This window comes from Castor canadensis, chromosome 5, assembly GCF_047511655.1.
Source record: "Castor canadensis chromosome 5, mCasCan1.hap1v2, whole genome shotgun sequence".
NCBI classification, from domain to species: Eukaryota; Metazoa; Chordata; class Mammalia; order Rodentia; family Castoridae; genus Castor; species Castor canadensis.
The window spans coordinates 71,817,176-71,834,695 of NC_133390.1; the positions used below are offsets into that span (position 1 = coordinate 71,817,176).

General features: G+C 43.8%; 1 protein-coding gene across 17 annotated transcripts in view; it reads left to right on the forward strand.

The window, feature by feature from the left end:
- The first annotated feature begins 280 nt into the window (after window positions 1-280).
- Window positions 281-17,520, forward strand: part of Kalrn (kalirin RhoGEF kinase) — a 660,017-nt gene continuing 642,777 nt past the window's right edge. For all 17 annotated transcript variants that reach the window (XM_074073308.1, XM_074073309.1, XM_074073319.1 and 14 more), the window contains exon 1: window positions 281-428. In XM_074073308.1, the coding sequence (XP_073929409.1) occupies window positions 356-428 (73 nt within the window). In that variant the 5' untranslated portion in view covers window positions 281-355. The remainder of the gene's footprint in view (window positions 429-17,520) is intronic.

The following is a 17,520-nucleotide window of genomic DNA, read 5'->3' on the forward strand; positions in this document are numbered from 1 at the left end:
ACAGGCGGACGGGCGAGGAGGACAGCCAGCTGCCGCTGCTGGAGGACAGCGGACGCCCAGGCAGTCCGGACCCCGGCCCGGGCCCCGGCTCCGGCCAGACAGCAGGCGGCCAGCGCCCCGAGGAAGGAGGACCATGGGGGAGCCGGCGGCAGGCGCCCCCAGCCCGCCGCGCGCCGCCGCCTGAGGGAGGCTCAGCGTCCTCTGCCCCAGTCCCGCCGCCCAGCGCCCGCCCTCGAAGCCCCGCGGCCGCGGGCTCCGGCCACGGCCGCTGCGCCCTCCGCCCACCGGGCGCCGCGCCGCCCTCAGCCCCAGGCTTCGCTGGTGCCCGGCTGCCCGCGGACGCCCTCCCCCAGTCATGAACCCCTCGGAGGGGGCAGCGGAGGAAGGAGGAGCCGCCGATTCGGACGTGGACGCCTTTTTCCGGACAGGTAAGCTGGGAAAGGCGCGGGGGGCCGGGGGCGAAGGCTGCTTGCCGCCTTGGACGCGGCGTCTCGGACAAGTTTGGGGACTGCAGGCTGTTGCCCGAGTGTGCGTGTTGAGGGGCAGCCTCCCCCCACCCTCGGTCGTCGGGGCTGGAGTTGCTGAGGTTCTTGTGGTTATGGCAGTGCAGGCTGCATTTTGGGGAGGACGTGGGGGGCTGGGAGCTCGGCGCCCCTCCGGCGTTCACCACAGTTGCGGGAGTCTGTGCTGGGGAGGCGGGAGGCGGTCCCCCTGGGCAGCCTTCTCCCGGAGCGCGGGGATGGGGCGATGTTGGAGGACTTTGCTGCCCGCCGCTCCAGCTACCGGCGACCCCGGCCCCTCCCTCGGCTCCCCCGCCGCCCCCGGTGCCTGTCAGAGGGGGTCCCGGCCGCCTTGGGCCGGCACCCCTCCTCCCGGCCAGAGCCGGGGCCCTAGTGTACAAAGAGGGGCAGCGGGGGCCGGAGACGCGCAGGCTGCAGACTGACAGGCAGGAGCGGGGCGGATCGAGATGATCGTGCCCTGTGCGTGCCGGGAGCCATCGACTCGGACTTGGGAGGCGGACCCGGCTGGAAGGGGCGGAGGGCGCCTCGGACCCCTTCCTAGTCCCCTTTTTCAATACTGGGAACAGATGAGCTTTTTTTTTTTTTTTTTTTTATAAGAATCGCTTATTCCTGGAAGTGTGAGTTAGCGTCCCTCTCACACACACCCACCAAATCTTCGCTTGCCTGTGGTGTGCGGAACCCTGGGATGTCTTTTCAGCACTTTGCGCCCTGCCACCTCCCATGTTCAGGTCTAGCTAGAGCTTCTCCAGTTCCTGAGCTCCAAGGTCCCTTCCCCAGAACAGACACTGACCACCTCATTTTCCACCACCTGTGGCCCTATTTCTTGCCAAGGATTCCGCATCTCCCCTGTACCTGTGGCTTCTACTAGCTGAATTTGTGTAGTTCCCCATCTCCCCACATGTCTGGAACCATTTTGTCTGGAATCTTTGTCCCAAGGAGTCTGATAAGTTATGGGGACCTCACGCATCTGCCCTCCCCTTGGGAAAGTTGGATCAGAGGACATGAACCGGTGGGGTCAGGGGTCAGGTTAGCTCCGGAGGCTGCACATCCATCTGTTTCCTAACTCCATTGCTTTGCCCTGGAGGTCAGCTCCTGGGGAGTGCAGTTCTTTGTTGGGGAGACTTGTGGCTTTGGAAGTCAACGCTTAACTGGCCCATATGGTCATTCTCTAGTTGGTCTAGGAGCTGTAGGATAGGAGCTGATGCCCTGGTCTGGAAAAACACAGGGAGTTCTTGTCATCCTACCCTTATTCCAGGGTTCGTCGTGCACTCCCTCCTTCCTCTCTCCTGCTGCAAGCCATGGAGTCAATATTCTCCCCCCACCCATGCAGTATAGAAGTGTGGATTTAAAGAGCTGCCTGACCTGAGTTTATAATGTGGAATCTAGGAAAGAGGATCTGGGGGCTAAGTGACAACCAGAAATCCTCACCCGGAGAGTCCACCTGATCTTCATTGCATCCCACCTGGGGTAAATGCCTGCATTTTCTTAGTTCTGGCAGAAAAATCTTGTGATATGTGTGTCTTCCCACTCTCCTTCCCTAGACCCCACTTTCATTTTTTGGTGTCCACTCCTCCTTCCCTTTCCCTCCCATCCTACCATAGACCTGTGCCCTTTTTGTCCCAGGCCCTTGGAGCAGAGCTTCATTTCTGCAGGCTTGCTTATTTCTGACAAATGAATTCACACAGTGTTAATGGTGTTAATGGCCTATAATGGTCCAATGTGTTACTTTTCTCAGGGCCTTTCAAAACACAACTTGTGGCTTACATTGTGTAGCTCTGGCTCAGATCACAGAGTAAATAGCAGATAGGAGTAAGCCTACTGTGGGACTCCTGTTAGGGATAAGTCTCCGTCAGCAGTCCTAGATCTGATGTACACTTAGAATCACAGAAAGCTTAAATCCTCAATGTATAAATCTGGAAATACTGATGACCTATAACAAGTTTAAAAGAGAGTAGGTCTAGGACCATCACCCACCCAGTGTGGCCTTCTATGCTCTGCTTCCTGATCTTTGCCCACTTCAGTCTCTAGCAGAGGCTCCTGGTGGGGAGTCTTAAGCCTGAAAAAGCCACGTTCCTGAATCTTCTCCCTTCCAATTCCCTGCTTCTATAGGGAAGCACTACCTGGTTGACTGGATAGATTACATATTTATTCAGTTGAGCAGCTGAGAAAATCATCTAACCGATTTTCAGAGTTCCTAGCACCAGGCTTGCCCCCTCTTTTTGGTGGAAAATTTTGCATACACAAAGACCAGAGCAGACTAGCAATTACTTTATCAAACCCCTGGCATATTCTGCCTCTAATTAGACATGTTTTAAATAGTTCTATCATTTTGGTTCCTTAGTTGTCTTCTGATTATTTTGGTATTTTACTTCTCTTGACCAACTGATTAATCTAGATTCCCTAAATCTCACTTCCTTGCATGCATATGGATATAGACACCCCCTAGCCCCAGCCCTCTATTCTTGTAGATTGGTAGATTCCAGATTATCTTCTTGGGAATTGTCTGTTCCAAGCCAGAGAAAGTGTGTTACAACTTTTAAATTTTAAATTAATTAAAAATTTCTATTGGTCATAGCTATGAGGCAGAGGAAGGAAAATAAGGGAACTCAGAACTGGAAATAGAAACCAATTGACCAACCTATCCACAAGGACTTTTCACCTCCTATTGGGAGCCTTCTGCTGTCCAGGGTGCTATGGAACACAAAAGAAATATTCAAAGTGGTCTCTGCTCTCAAAGAACTTTTAGATTACTAATTCATTCATTGCTAAGTATTAGAGTGCTACAAGTTAGGAAGTGGACAGAACTAAAGGAGGTGGAAGTTAGGATGGTCCTTCAAGGGGGAGTGGAAATTGGGCAAAGACATGGGGGTTTGGGGCATTAAGGAGCCTGGGCTAAAAGAGTGGAAGGTGTATGTTAGTGAGGAATGGGACAAGGGGTTGGATAAGTATGATGGGACCACCAAACAATGGGAGTCTTGAAAGCCCAAGAGAGGAGTTTGGATTTGATTCAGGGCAGTAGGGAGTCATTACAGGTTCTTGAACAAGAACATGCCATGAAGAGCAGTGCCTGGAAAGGTTAAGCTAGGAACAATATTACTGATGAAGTAGGGAAGAAAAACAAAGCTGAGACCTAGGGAGATGCAAAAGTGATCCAGAATTGAGCGGGGGAGGGGTCTTGGTTTGGGTTGATAGCAGAAAGGATGGGGGATCAGAGATGATTTGAGAGACATTTTTAGAGGTAGAAATGTGGGGATTTATCAATAAACTAGTTTTAGGGGAGAAGAAAGTGAAGCCCATAAAATAGTTGTAGGGGAGTAGAAAGTGAAGCCCATAAGGAAACTGAAGTAGTTGGGTTGAGAGTCCAAAGGACAGACAGAGTCCTAACTGACTGTTGTGATCTAGTTGAGAATAGGAGCCGGTTACAAAGGGCAGATACTGATGTTAGCTTTGGACATGAGGAGTTGTAGGCAGACATGCAAGTAGAGTTGTGTTGTTGAGAGCTGGAAATGTGGGACTCAAGAGGGTGCACAGGCAGAAGGCAAGGACTGGTCATACTGATTTGGAAGGTTGAAGATAGCCCTGAAGCTTCCTGAATGCATCAGCTCCCAGAACACTAGAGGGAGAAGGGCAGGGCTAGAGTTGGATTTGGGGAAGAAACACTTATTTTGGAAGTGACAGCAAAGGAGTTTGGATCCTGGATACCCTGGAGAATCAGTGTAGCTTCTAATGTGATGATAGGCAGACAAGCAGAACAGGAGGGGTGGTTAAAAAAAATGCCCTTTGAGGTATCTCTGGGGACACAGGATTAGAAGGGGCATTCAGGTTGGGCATTTGGGGTGGTCAGCAGGATATATTTACTTGCGTTTGTCAGTGACAGGAGAAAGAGGCATGCTAGCCAGAAAGGATGCTAGTGTCAAGAAAAGGAGTTTTTGGTTTTTGTTAGGGCATCAGAGCAGTTTTGGAGGTGGCAGGGAGAGAGCTTGTGGAGAGGAAAAACTGAAGATGCTAGAATGGTGGTTGAATTAGACATCTGGAGAGGTGAGACAAGAGTAGGTTCCTAACATAAGTAAGAGCTTAGCTTTGTTGAATAGAAGGTTTTCTTTAAGGTGTGAAGGCAAAAACTTAAGATTAATGAAAGTAATTGATGTGAGATACCCTCTATCTCCATATTTCTGTTATGCTTTGGCCTTTGCATCCAGACATTTTCAACTGGAGTGATGCTGTTACTTGGGCTCTGGGCAACTTGGAACTCAGCTCTGTATGTCTTTCCAACTCCCTAGACTACCTCTTCCTGTTGACTTCCTTAATTCTGTAAATGGCATCTTCACTCTCCCAGTCATAATGTTTAAAATTTTGGTATTGGCTGTGAGGGATCACTCTCCTCAAACAAATCTTTCTGTATATCTGGCATAATTTGCCCTTACTGTTCATCCTCAGGGTCACTGTGATAGGCCAGGTCCCCATAAACTTCTTACGGACTCCTTTCATGGTCCTACTTCTCATCCTTCAGAATCTGCTTCCTTATCCCTACTCCACATTACAACTGCAGACGGATTGTAGTTTCAAAGCACTACTTTCATTTTGTCACTACTTGGTCTATGAACCTACAATGACTCCCTAGTGCCTTCAGGATCAAGTCCTACTTCACTGCTCAGCTTTAGCCAGGCTGTTCTTCTCGTTGTTCAAGGGCACCTTGGCTCACATTCTCAGTGATTCATCTACCTCTGCACCACCGTGCTCCACATCCAAGTAACTCTTCAGGACTTGTGCTCCATCTTCTTCTGGGAGCTGTCACAGCTCACAATGACTACCTTTGTAAAACCCTCACTGTCTGTACTTATCTTCTCAGTCCATTGGTGCTATCACATTGCTGTTTATCCTCCCATACCTGCAGAGCTTATTCCTCATTGAAATTATTTATTTTTTGGAGGTAAGGAAAAAGGTCTTTAAAATATTGTGTGATTCATCAAAAACCTTTGCTGCCACATAGCAATAAAGCAAACATGGCAAAATAAAGATAAGCAGTTGTTGAATCTAGGTGATGGTATGTTGTGTTTACTGTATAATTCCTTAAGCTTTTCTCTCACATAATAACCCATCCCACCTAGAGAAGGAAACTATCATCATGTTCAGATCGCAGAGAAGGGAGATTTTGGAATAACAGCTTATGTTTGTGTGCAATTCTTAGAGTAAATATCACTACTCGTTATACCAAAAACATAAAAAGGGAAGGGTTCTCTTACCACCTTCCAGCAAAGGAAAAACATCTCTTTTTGACATTATGTTTGATGTTACAAAAGGTTAACACAATGCTTAATTCAATGCTTACTCTTCCTTCTTGATTCTCTTCCACTTGCACCCATCATGAATTGGGCATTTGGTCATACCATGGAACTTCTTGGGGGAGTACTGAGAGGACTTTGTAGTTCTGGAGCGAGACTATTGTTAATATTTTATTTTATAAAGGCTATTTCTAAATTAATATATTTTAGAATGTATGAGTGACATCCAGGTCCACCTTTGTAAGATCAGGGAAGCTTTTTTCCATCTTGCACCACCAGTCATCAATAATTCTGTTATTGGCACATTCTGACCAGTTTTATTTGATAGTCCCTTGGAGGGATAAAAGGAGGTGTTGGGATGAACTGAAGCTGCAGAAATAAATCAGGTGAAAAGTAAGAAAAGTCTTTCTGGCTGTAAATATCAATAAAGCATCAGAACAGATGAACTAGGGGTGCTTCTTAGATGTTGGAGAATGAGCTCTCTTTCACATTTCCTCCTGGTTCTGGTACTTGCTTCTTGAGGTAAGCAGTATGGCATAGACTAGTAGTTCTCACCCTGGGGCAATATTGGCTCCCTATACCAGGAACATTTAGCAATGTCTGGAGACATTATTGGGTTGTTACAATAGGGAGGAAGGGAGTTATTTGCTACAGGCACCTAGTGGGTAGAGGGCAAGGGTGTTGCTAAACATTTTACAATGTACAGGACTAAAAAAAAAATGTAAATAGTGCTGAGGTTGAGAAACCCCATTATAGCCAGAAGATTACGGACTTTGGATCAGATAGGCAGAGCAGTAATTAGGATAAGATCTGGGTAAATTAATTACTATCTCTCATCCTCTATCTTCTGCAAAATGGGACTAACAAAGTTTGTTTCACGTGTTGAGAGGATTAAGTAGATAAAAGTGTGTGTGAACAAGGAAGGGGTGAGGATAGGTAAGACACCTAAAAAACTAGCTAGCATTTGTTGCCCTTAACGCAGAGAAACTAAAGCAGATACCTTAAAAGCAACTGAGGCCAATAGGAAAAGGGGAACAGGTACTAGGGAAAAGGTGAGAGCAAAAAGAATTAACCTAGAAGGTAACACCCACGCACAGGAAATCAATGTGAGTCAACTCCCTGTATAGCTATCCTTATCTCAACTAGCAAAAACCCTTGTTCCTTCCTATTATTGCTTATACTCTCTCTACAACAAAATTAGAAATAAGGGCAAAATAGTTTCTGCTGGGTATTGGGGGGGGGGAGAAGGAGGGGGCAGAGTGGGTGGTAAGGGAGGGGGTGGGGGCAGGGGGGAGAAATGAACCAAGCCTTGTATGGCACATATGAATAATAAAAGAAAAAGAAAAAAAAAAGTGTGTGTGAGACATCTAGCAGTCTCTGATACACAGTAGGAGTGCAAGAAAGCCTAATTATCTGTGTTATTCCTGCTGTTTTAGTTATAAGTGGATGTGATAGCACAGAGGCTGGGGCATCTATGGAGGGGTGCTGGGCATGAGGTGGGTGCCAGAGTGGCAGCATTATGGGGCCAAGGATCCTTGCCTGTGTTGGATTCAGAAAGCTATGATTTGGGCCTCAGCACTCTTTCACTCATTTGATCATTTGTTTGACAAATATTTATCCAGTGCTTACTGCAGTCATATACTGTGCCCCTTAGGGAGCACTTGGTTTTAACGGGTTGCAAGGGAAGAAAAGTCTGTGAAGAAAGTCCAGGCAAGAGAGCAGGAGGTGACACTCCTCTTTGCTCCCTACTTATCTGAATGACTCAGGCAATTGACTTGGACATCCACATAATATGAAGATAATAGTCTACCTCCCTCCTTTCCATATAGAGCAGTTGAGAGACTCAAATAAGATACTGTACATGAAAGGTCTTTATAAGTTGTATAATGCTTTCCAAATATATGTAGATAGTTACTTCCAAATAGAGCATTCTATTACTCTAAGAGCCTGTTATGACAAGTAGTATCTTTTTAAACCTAACCTCGATAGGACCTTTGCCGTCCAGAAAGAGATGCAGTCTTTCTATATTTGATGGGCTACCCTCTTACAATAGGTCACGGCACTCCTGTTATCTCTTCTTCCAAAGAAGAATAAAAATGCTAGCCTCCCAGCCCCAACCCAGCTCTTGGCCCACATGGCTTAATGCCATCTGGAGGAACCTAGTGTGAATGGAGTTCTTGCTTCTTGCTTCTGCTGAGCCTCAGGTGGGTGCAGGGAGTCAGTCCCTTCCTGCTTCTCTGTCTACCTGCAGATCAGACTCCTCCTGCCACCCCTTTGTGTGTGGATGACTGGCAGCAAAATAACTAGGAAATGACTGACAGACACAGAGATGTTGGATCAATAGAGCTGCTTGAAATCATGCTGTTAAGAAGTGAGGGAACAGAAAGAATCAACTGGGAGGACAGAAATTAATTCAGGAAAGTAAAGGAGAAACTGGTGGAGAATTAGTTTTGTCTTCTCCCCTTCTCCCCCATGGCATTGTTAGTAGGAGCCAGATACTCACTAGAGAACATAAATGTAAGGACTAAACAAGCAGAAGAGTGAAAAGTAAAGGACAAGCTGTGAAATTAAGGGAGTGTTTCCTTCTTCAGCTGGGACTTGAAGGATGGGAAGGACTTGGATCAGAGAACAGAAAGTGTTGTTTCCCCAGGTTGGAATATTCATTGGGGACAGTATATGTGACCCAAATGATGTGACAGTTTATGTGACCCAGAGAATGCAGGTAGAGGATCAATGGGAGGTGAGACTCAAAAGGCAATGGGGACCAAGTTGATTGATTGTTTTGTTGATCATGCATTTACTGGGCTTTTAGATTATGAAGGCTTTGAATGGAAGGCCAATGAATTTGGTCTTTCTGCAGCTGGTTTGGGAAGTCTCTAAAAGTTTACTAACAGGGCAGTGACATGGTCAGGAAGATGAATATGGAAGCTCTAAGGAGGGTTCATGGAAGTGGGGGAGGCACTGCTGACCAGGGATGTGTTAGGAGATCACTGTGATAGTTTAGGAGGGTTAGAATTTGAAGTGCTATGGTAGAAATGGAGAGGGGGGAATCTTTGTGGAGGTCGAGTTTATAGGACCTGGCACCCTGGATTTAGGGGTGTCAAGGAAGAGGTAGGAATCCAAGATTACTCCAGAGTTTACAGCCTGAGTGACTGGGAGGATGGAGATACCCTTAGTGAAAATCAGGAGTTGGGAAAAGGAGAAGCAGCTGTAGGGAGGCAGGAGGAGAAGGAGAATTTGGGGAATTTACTTTGGGACATGTTGCATTTCAGGTGTCAGTGAAATAGCAAAGGGAGGTGTAGATTCAGTAGGCGGATAAGAAGGGAATCTGGAGTTTTGGAGGGAGGCCAGAGCTGGAAATATAAATTCAAGAGATAATCTGAAAGAAGTTGTGGCTGGAGCTATCAGAATAGATGACATAATAAATTAAAAACTTATATATACTTAAGGGCAGAGGGCCAAGGACAAGGCTGTAGATTCAAGTGAAGGGCTGGAGGAGAACCAGGAGAGAGCAGTGCTTCAAGAAAACCAGGTGATCAATGGGGTTTGATGCTGCAGGGAGGCTGAAGGAGATGGGGACTGAGAAAACACCACTAATTGGATCTGGAAATTGGGAGATCTTTGGTAACCTTTGAAATTTTAGTTTCAATCCTGTATGGGGGGGGTGGAATTCAAATTGCAGGGGAATGAAGAGTGAGTGGATGAGGAGGAAGTGGTAGGAGTGCATATAGATGACTCTTTGGAAAGGTTTGGCTGTGAAGGGTAGGTTAAAAATAGTAAAGTAGCTGGAGATGGGGAGCAGAGCTGAGGGGAGGCTTTTTTAGGTAAGGAAGATATGCAAATACCTGGGGTGGAGAATGCAGGCCTGAGAAAGAGGATGAGTATTTAGGAAAGAGAGGAGCAATTGATGGAAGAAGGAAGATGAGCCCAGAGAAGTGTCTGTTTTGGTGATGCTTGGGATCCAACTCAGAGTCTTAGGCATGCTGGGCAAGTGTTCTGCCACTGAGCTTGGAAAGGTAGATCTCAGGGTCAATTGAGGAGTCAGCCTTGGGTCAGAGGAAGATGCTTCTTTCTTGGGGACTGGGTGGGGGGAATAGACCTCAGTGAAGTTACTGGCTGGCAGGGACCTGAGGACACAATGTATCTGACTGACAGCTCCTGTGGAGAAAGTATCATCTGACTGTAAGAGTTTAGGAGGTAGTGGTGCCATGCTTGGGGAAGGCAGTGCAAGCTGTGGAGTGGGTAGGCTGGTTGATGTGGCCTTCTGTGGTCCTTGGGCAGAAAAACTGGGAAGCAAGGCTGGTGGGGGAGGCTGAGTTAGCACTTCTAAGGTAGGACTGCTCTAGGCTAGTGGAATCTGCAGAATCACTTGCTACAGAGGGTGAGTCAGAAGGGCTAGTCAGGGAGGTGGTGAGTGAGGAGAGGAGAGAGGGAGGTGGACTTTGGCAGGAAGGTATCTGATCAGTCTGATGGGCAGGGGTCCATCCCTGGATAGCATCTGCTCATGAACTTCTAGTTTCCTTAATACCTCTAGCTGTTCTAGAAAAAAAGCAGAAGCAGAGTAGGGCCATGGAGGACCCTCTTGCCCTTTCTTGTTTATGAGGAGGAACTTCTCACACAGGAGGGAAGATACCACAGTCTCTCTGTTGTCCCCAAAACTCTCCCTTCACCCTTGTCTTAGGGGAAAATTCCACAACTGTCATCAAAGGCTTCTTAGGGGCCTCAAGTAGCCCTCCAGAGGGTGGGGACTAGGAATCTGGGCTCTGCTGCTACCAAAGAGAGGTTGTGGGGGACCTGGCTTATTTTCCCTGGAACAGAAGGAGGTGGAGTTTACCTTAGAGGTGGGTCAGCCCCAGAATCAGAGACTCTTAAAACACAACAGGAACTTACTTGCCACATGACTTTGTTCAAGTTACAAACTGTCTGAGCTTTAGCTTCATCATCTGTAAAATGGGAATATCCTTACCTCTTAAGATTGTTTGATGTTTATAGGTATATTGTACATTTTGATAGTCATATTCATACTATAAATAGTAATATAAATGAGATTCATATTATAAATTGTAATATAAATAGTATAAATATTACTAGTATATTACATATATAATATATTAATAGCTAGATGAGTCCCTTTATTTTCAAAACCATCAAAATTATGATGCTTTGGTACTTTCCTTCCTTCCTTCCTTCTTTCCTCCCTCCCTTTGTCCCTCCCTCTCTCCCTTTTTGTGCAGAGATAGGTTAGGATATGATTTTTGAACTTGGCATTACAATTATTCCAGGGCGTGACAGGCAGGCACTAGAGCTGTGGTGAAAATCTCCACCTTTTACACTCTTACCCTGCAGCCCAGAGACAATGGGCATCTTGGGGATGGGGGCGCAATATTGAGTTGGCAGCTGGATAGTGAGCCTAGAAGGGGGCCCGGGAGACTGACAGATGGTTAATTGGATGTGACAAAGGAGAGGAGGAGGAGAGGTCTGGGGCTCCTGAGGGATTCCTGTCTCTGTCTACTTACTGTCCTAGAAAGGAGGGTGTGGGGAAATGGAGGGCAGTTCCACAAATAGTTGGGAGCAAAGATTGTCAGGACTCTGTCAGGAGTGTAGTGATGGAAGCAGGCACCATTGGGAATAATGTCTCTTCTCCACACCCAGTGCATTGGCTTAGATATCTGGGTATAAAGAGATGCTTGACCAAGTAAGTATTGGATCAGTACAATTTTCTAATCATTCTTCAGGATCAAAACCACTGAGTTTTGACAATTAAATATTACTTTTGTTGGGAATTGGACAAAGAACTAATCAATTTTAGTAGAGTATTTCAGTGAGTAGGTCTCTTTATTCTTTTACTCATTTATTCAAGTGTCAAGCACCATCTGTATACCTACTAAATACCAGGCGCTGGAATTATGCAGATAAGCTAGAAATAATCCTTCCTACAAAGGAGTGCAGCAATCTACTGGGGTTGCCTGGCACATAAACCAATAATGGCAGGGTAGTGTACTGACTGTCTTAAGGCGGATGATGCCCTATATGGTGACAGTGTAGAGGAAGGATCACAGCCTGACTGTGTATATGGAGAAGATTCATTGAAAAGGGAATGCCTGAGCAGAAGTGGATGGAAAGGGGTTAAAAATGAAGACAGTGAGTATAGTCCTCCATTCAGGAAGTTTGGTAATAAAAGTAAGGAGAAAAATAAAATGATAACCCAAAGGACATTTTTAGGGTATTGATAGTGTTCTGTTTTTTTAATTATAAGTGTGTTTTGTTTGTGAAATTTCAGTGAGTTGTGGAGTTACAGGTGCAATTTTATGCATGCATATTATACTTCAGTAAAGAATTTAAAAGGGTATCAGGTATAGTGAAGGTTTTTTCTCCCAGAGAGTAGAAAATCTTTGAATGTTTCAAACTGTCAGAGAAGGAGATAGTGATATGTATGTGGGTAGGGTAGTAGGATGGGTGTCAGCTTCCTGAAAAGTCAGAAAAGGATGAGATTCCTGGGCAAAGAGTTTATCTCTACAAGGGATTGTTACCTTTTCTGTGGTTATGGAAAAAGACCAGTGGTTTTCAGATCAGATGCTAGAGCTCTTACTAAGTTGACCTCAGTTCTTAGTATTGTGGGAGCCAAGGTCATCTGTAGGCCCTGAAAGATGCTGGGAGCCTGGGAAGAGAGGAATCAGACTGAATCCATTCTCTGGAGAATTACATAAAAGGATGATCTATTCAGGGAGTTTGGAGTAGGCTGGAATGCCAGGTTCTGCATGCTGCTGAGTCTTGCAGTTCTGGACTGGGGATTAAAACATGGACTTTTGTATTCCTGGGTGGTGATTTGGACAGGATATCTGGGTTGGTGCTGAGGTATGTACCAAACTTGTTTAGACATCAGCATCTTTCCAAATCCTTATTGAACATTGATGGCTCTAAAACCTTTTGGAGGCCCTACCTTGGAAAATGTTCATGTCTATATTCACTGTATATATCTTTTGCTTTGGGCTTGTCTATACTCTTCTCAACACTCAGTTCAATGCCTTACAGATAATACTTGCTTAGTTAGTATTTGTTGCCTGATTTTTATTTTTTTATTTATTTATTTTTTAAAATTTTATTATTCATATGTGCATACAAGGCTTGGGTCATTTCTCCCCACTGCTCCCACCCCCTCCCTTACCACCCACTCCGCCCCCTCCCTCTCTCCCCCACCCCCTCAATACCCAGCAGAAACTATTTTGCCCTTATTTCTAATTTTGTTGAAGAGAGAGTATAAGCAATAATAGGAAGGAACAAGGGGTTTTGCTAGTTGGGATAAGGATGGCTATACAGGGAGTTGACTCGCATTAATTTCCTGTGCGTGTGTGTGTTACCTTCTAGGTTAATTCTTTTTGATCTAACCTTTTCTCTAGTTCCTGGTCCCCTTTTCCTATTGGCCTCAGTTGCTTTTAAGGTGTCTGCTTTAGTTTCTCTGCATTGAGGGCAGCAAATGCTAGCTAGTTTTTTAGGTGTCTTACCTATCCTCACCCCTCCCTTGTGTGCTCTCGCTTTTATCATGTGCTCATAGTCCAATCCCCTTGTTGTGTTTGCCCTTGATCTAATGTCCACATATGAGGGAGAACATATGATTTTTGGTCTTTTGGGCCAGGCTAACCTCACTCAGAATGATGTTCTCCAATTCCATCCATTTACCAGCGAATGATAGCATTTTGTTCTTCTTCATGGCTGCATAAAATTCCATTGTGTATAGATACCACATTTTCTTAATCCATTCGTCAGTGCTGGGGCATCTTGGCTGTTTCCATAACTTGGCTATTGTGAATAGTGCCGCAATAAACATGGGTGTGCAGGTGCCTCTACAGTAACCTGTGTCACAGTCTTTTGGGTATATTCCCAAGAGTGGTATTGCTGGATCAAATGGTAGATCAATGTCTAGCTTTTTAAGTAGCCTCCAAAGTTTTTTCCAGAGTGGTTGTACTAGTTTACATTCCCACCAGCAGTGTAAGAGGGTTCCTTTTTCCCCGCATCCTCGCCAACACCTGTTGTTGGTGGTGTTGCTAATGATGGCTATTCTAACAGGGGTGAGGTGGAATCTTAGTGTGGTTTTAATTTGCATTTCCTTTATTCCTAGAGATGGTGAGCATTTTTTCATGTGTTTTTTGGCCATTTGAATTTCTTCTCTTGAGAAAGTTCTGTTTAGTTCACTTGCCCATTTCATTATTGGTTCATTAGTTTTGGGAGAATTTAGTCTTTTAAGTTCCCTGTATATTCTGGTTATCAGTCCTTTGTCTGATGTATAGTTGGCAAATATTTTCTCCCACTCTGTGGGTGTTCTCTTCAGTTTAGAGACCATTTCTTTTGATGAACAGAAGCTTTTTAGCTTTATGAGGTCCCATTTATCTGTGCTATCTCTTAGTTGCTGTGCTGCTGGGGTTTCGTTGAGAAAGTTCTTACCTATACCTACTAACTCCAGAGTATTTCCTACTCTTTCCTGTATCAACTTTAGAGTTTGTGGTCTGATATTAAGATCCTTGATCCATTTTGAGTTAGTCTTGGTATAGGGTGATATACATGGATCTAGTTTCAGTTTTTTGCAGACTGCTAATCAGTTTCCCGAGCATTTTTTGTTGAAGAGGCTGCTATTTCTCCATCATATATTTTTAGGGCCTTTGTCAAAGACAAAGTTATAGTTGTGTGGCTTCATATCTGGGTCCTCTATTCTGTTCCACTGGTCTTCATGTCTGTTTTTGTGCATCTTCATGTCTGTTTTTGTGCCAGTACCATGCTGTTTTTATTGTTATTGCTTTGTAATATAGTTTGAAGTCAGGTATTGTGATACCTCCTGCGTTGTTCTTTTGACTGAGTATTGCCTTGGCTATTTGTGGCCTCTTGTGTTTCCATATAAATTTAACAGTAGATTTTTCAATCTCTTTAATGAATGTCATTGGAATTTTGATGGGAATTGCATTAAACATGTAGATTACTTTTGGGAGTATCGAGATTTTTACTATGTTGATTCTACCAATCCTTGATCATGGGAGATCTCTCCACTTTCTATAATCTTCCTCAATCTCTTTCTTTAGAAGTGTATAGTTTTCCTTGTAGAGGTCTTTCACATCTTTTGTTAGGTTTATACCTAGGTATTTGATTTTTTTTGAGGCTATTGTAAATGGAATTGTTTTCATACATTCTTTTTCAGTTTGCCTATTGTTAGTGTATAGAAATGCTAATGATTTTTCTATACCGATTTTATATCCTGGTGCCTTGGTTTGCTATTGATGATGTCTAGAAGCTTCTGAGTAGAGTTTTTTGGGTCTTTAAGGTATAGGATCATGTATCTGCAAATAGGGATATTTTGACAGTTTCTTTACCTATTTGTATTCCTTTTATTCCTTCTTCTTGCCTAATTGCTCTGGCTAGGAATTCCAGTACTATGTTGAATAGGAGTGGAGATAGTGGGCATCCTTGTCTGGTTCCTGATTTTAGAGGGAATGGTTTCAGTTTTTCTCCGTTAAGTATAATGCTGGCTGTAGGTTTATCATATATAGCTTTTATAATGTTGAGGAGCTTTCCTTCTAGTCCTAGTTTTCTTAGAGCTTTTATCATGAAATGATGTTGGATCTTATCAAAGGCTTTTTCTGCAACTATTGAGATGATCAAGTGGTTTTTGTCTTTGCTTCTGTTAATGTGGTTTATTACATTTATTGATTTTCGTATGTTGAACCACCCCTGCATCCCTGGGATGAAGCCTACTTGGTCGTGGTGAATAATCTTTTTGATGTGTTGCTGAATTCGGTTTGCCATTATTTTGTTGAGGATTTTTGCATCAATGTTCATTAAGGAGATGGGCCTATAGTTCTCCTTTTTGGAGGTGTCTTTGCCTGGTTTTGGGATAAGTGTAATACTGGCTTCATAAAATGTGTTTGGCAGTTTTCTTTCCCTTTCTATTTCGTGGAACAGTTTAAGGAGGGTTGGTATCAGTTCTTCTTTAAAGGTCTGATAGAATTCAGCAGAGAATCCATCAGGTCCTGGACTTTTCTTTTTGGGGAGACTCTTGATTGCTGCTTCAATTTCATTTTGTGTTATAGGTCTATTCAGGTGATTAATTTCCTTTTGGTTCAGTTTTGGATGATCATATGTATCTAGAAATCTGTCCATTTCTTTAAGATTTTCATGGTGTTTGCTGTTATCTCCCCTTTTGCATTCCTGATTCTACTAATTTGAGTTTTTTCTCTCCTCATTTTAGTCAGGTTTGCCAGGGGTCTATCGATCTTGTTTATTTTTTCAAAGAACCAACTTTTTGTTTCATTAATTCTTTGTATGGTTTTTTGGGTTTCTATTTCGTTGATTTCAGCTCTTATTTTTATTATTTCTCTCCTTCTATTTGTTTTGGGATTTGCTTGTTCTTGTTTTTCTAGGAGTTTGAGATGTATTATTAGGTCATTGATATGGGATCTTTCAGTCTTTTTAATATATGCACTCATGGCTATAAACTTTCCTCTCAGGACTACCTTAGCTGTGTCCCATAGGTTCCGGTAGGTTGTGTTTTCATTTTCATTGACTTCCAGGAACTTTTTAATTTCCTCTTTTATTTCATCGATGATCCATTGTTCATTAAGTAGTGAGTTATTTAGTTTCCAGCTGTTTGCATGTTTTTTGTCTTTACTTTTGTTGTTGAGTTCTACTTTTACTGCATTGTGATCAGATAGTATGCACTGTATAATTTCTATTTTCTTATATTTGCTGAGACTTGCTTTGTGCCCTTGGATATGATCTATTTTGGAGAAGGTTCCATGGGCTGCTGAGAAGAATGTATATTGTGTAGAGGTTGGATGAAATGTTCTGTAGACATCAACTAGGTCCATTTGATCTATTGCATATTTTAGATCTTGGATTTCTTTATGGATTTTTTGTTTGGATCCCTTTTTATTAGTATGGAATGTCCTTCTTTATCTCGTTTGATCAACGTAGGTTTGAAGTCTACTTTGTCAGAGATAAGTATTGCTAGTCCTGTCTGTTTTTGGGAGCCATTGGTTTGGTAAATCTTCTTCCAGCCTTTCATCCTAAGCCTATGCTTATTTCTGTCGGTGAGATGGGTCTTCTGTAAGCAACAAATTGTTGAATCTTCCTTTTTAATCCATTTCGTCAAGTGGTGCCTTTTGATGGGGGAATTAAGACCATTAACATTAAGCGTTAGTACTGATAGGTATGTGGTGATTCCTGTCATTTTGTTGTCTTAGTTGTTTGAAGGTTTGATTGTGTGTACCTAAGTTGAGGTTACTCTCTACTGTCTTGCTTTTTCTTTTCCTGTGGTTTGGTGCTGCCTGTCTTTTCATGGTTAAGTTGGGTTTCACTTTCTGTGTGCAGAATCCCTTGCAGAATCTTTTGTAGTGGTGGCTTTGTGGTCACATATTGTTTTAGTTTTTGCTTATCATGGAAGACTTTTATTGCTCCATCTATCCTGAATGATAGTTTTGCTGGGTAGAGTATCCTAGGGTTGAAGTTATTTTCATTCAGTGCCTGGAAGATCTCACCCCATGCTCTTCTTGCTTTTAATGTTTCTGTTGAGAAGTCTGCTGTGATTTTGATGGGTTTACCTTTGTATGTTACTTGTTTTTTCTCTCTTACAGCCTTCAATATTCTTTCCTTAGTTTCTGAACTCGTTGTTTTAATGATGATATGTCATGGGATAGTTCTATTTTGATCTGGTCTGTTTGGTGTCCTGGAGGCCT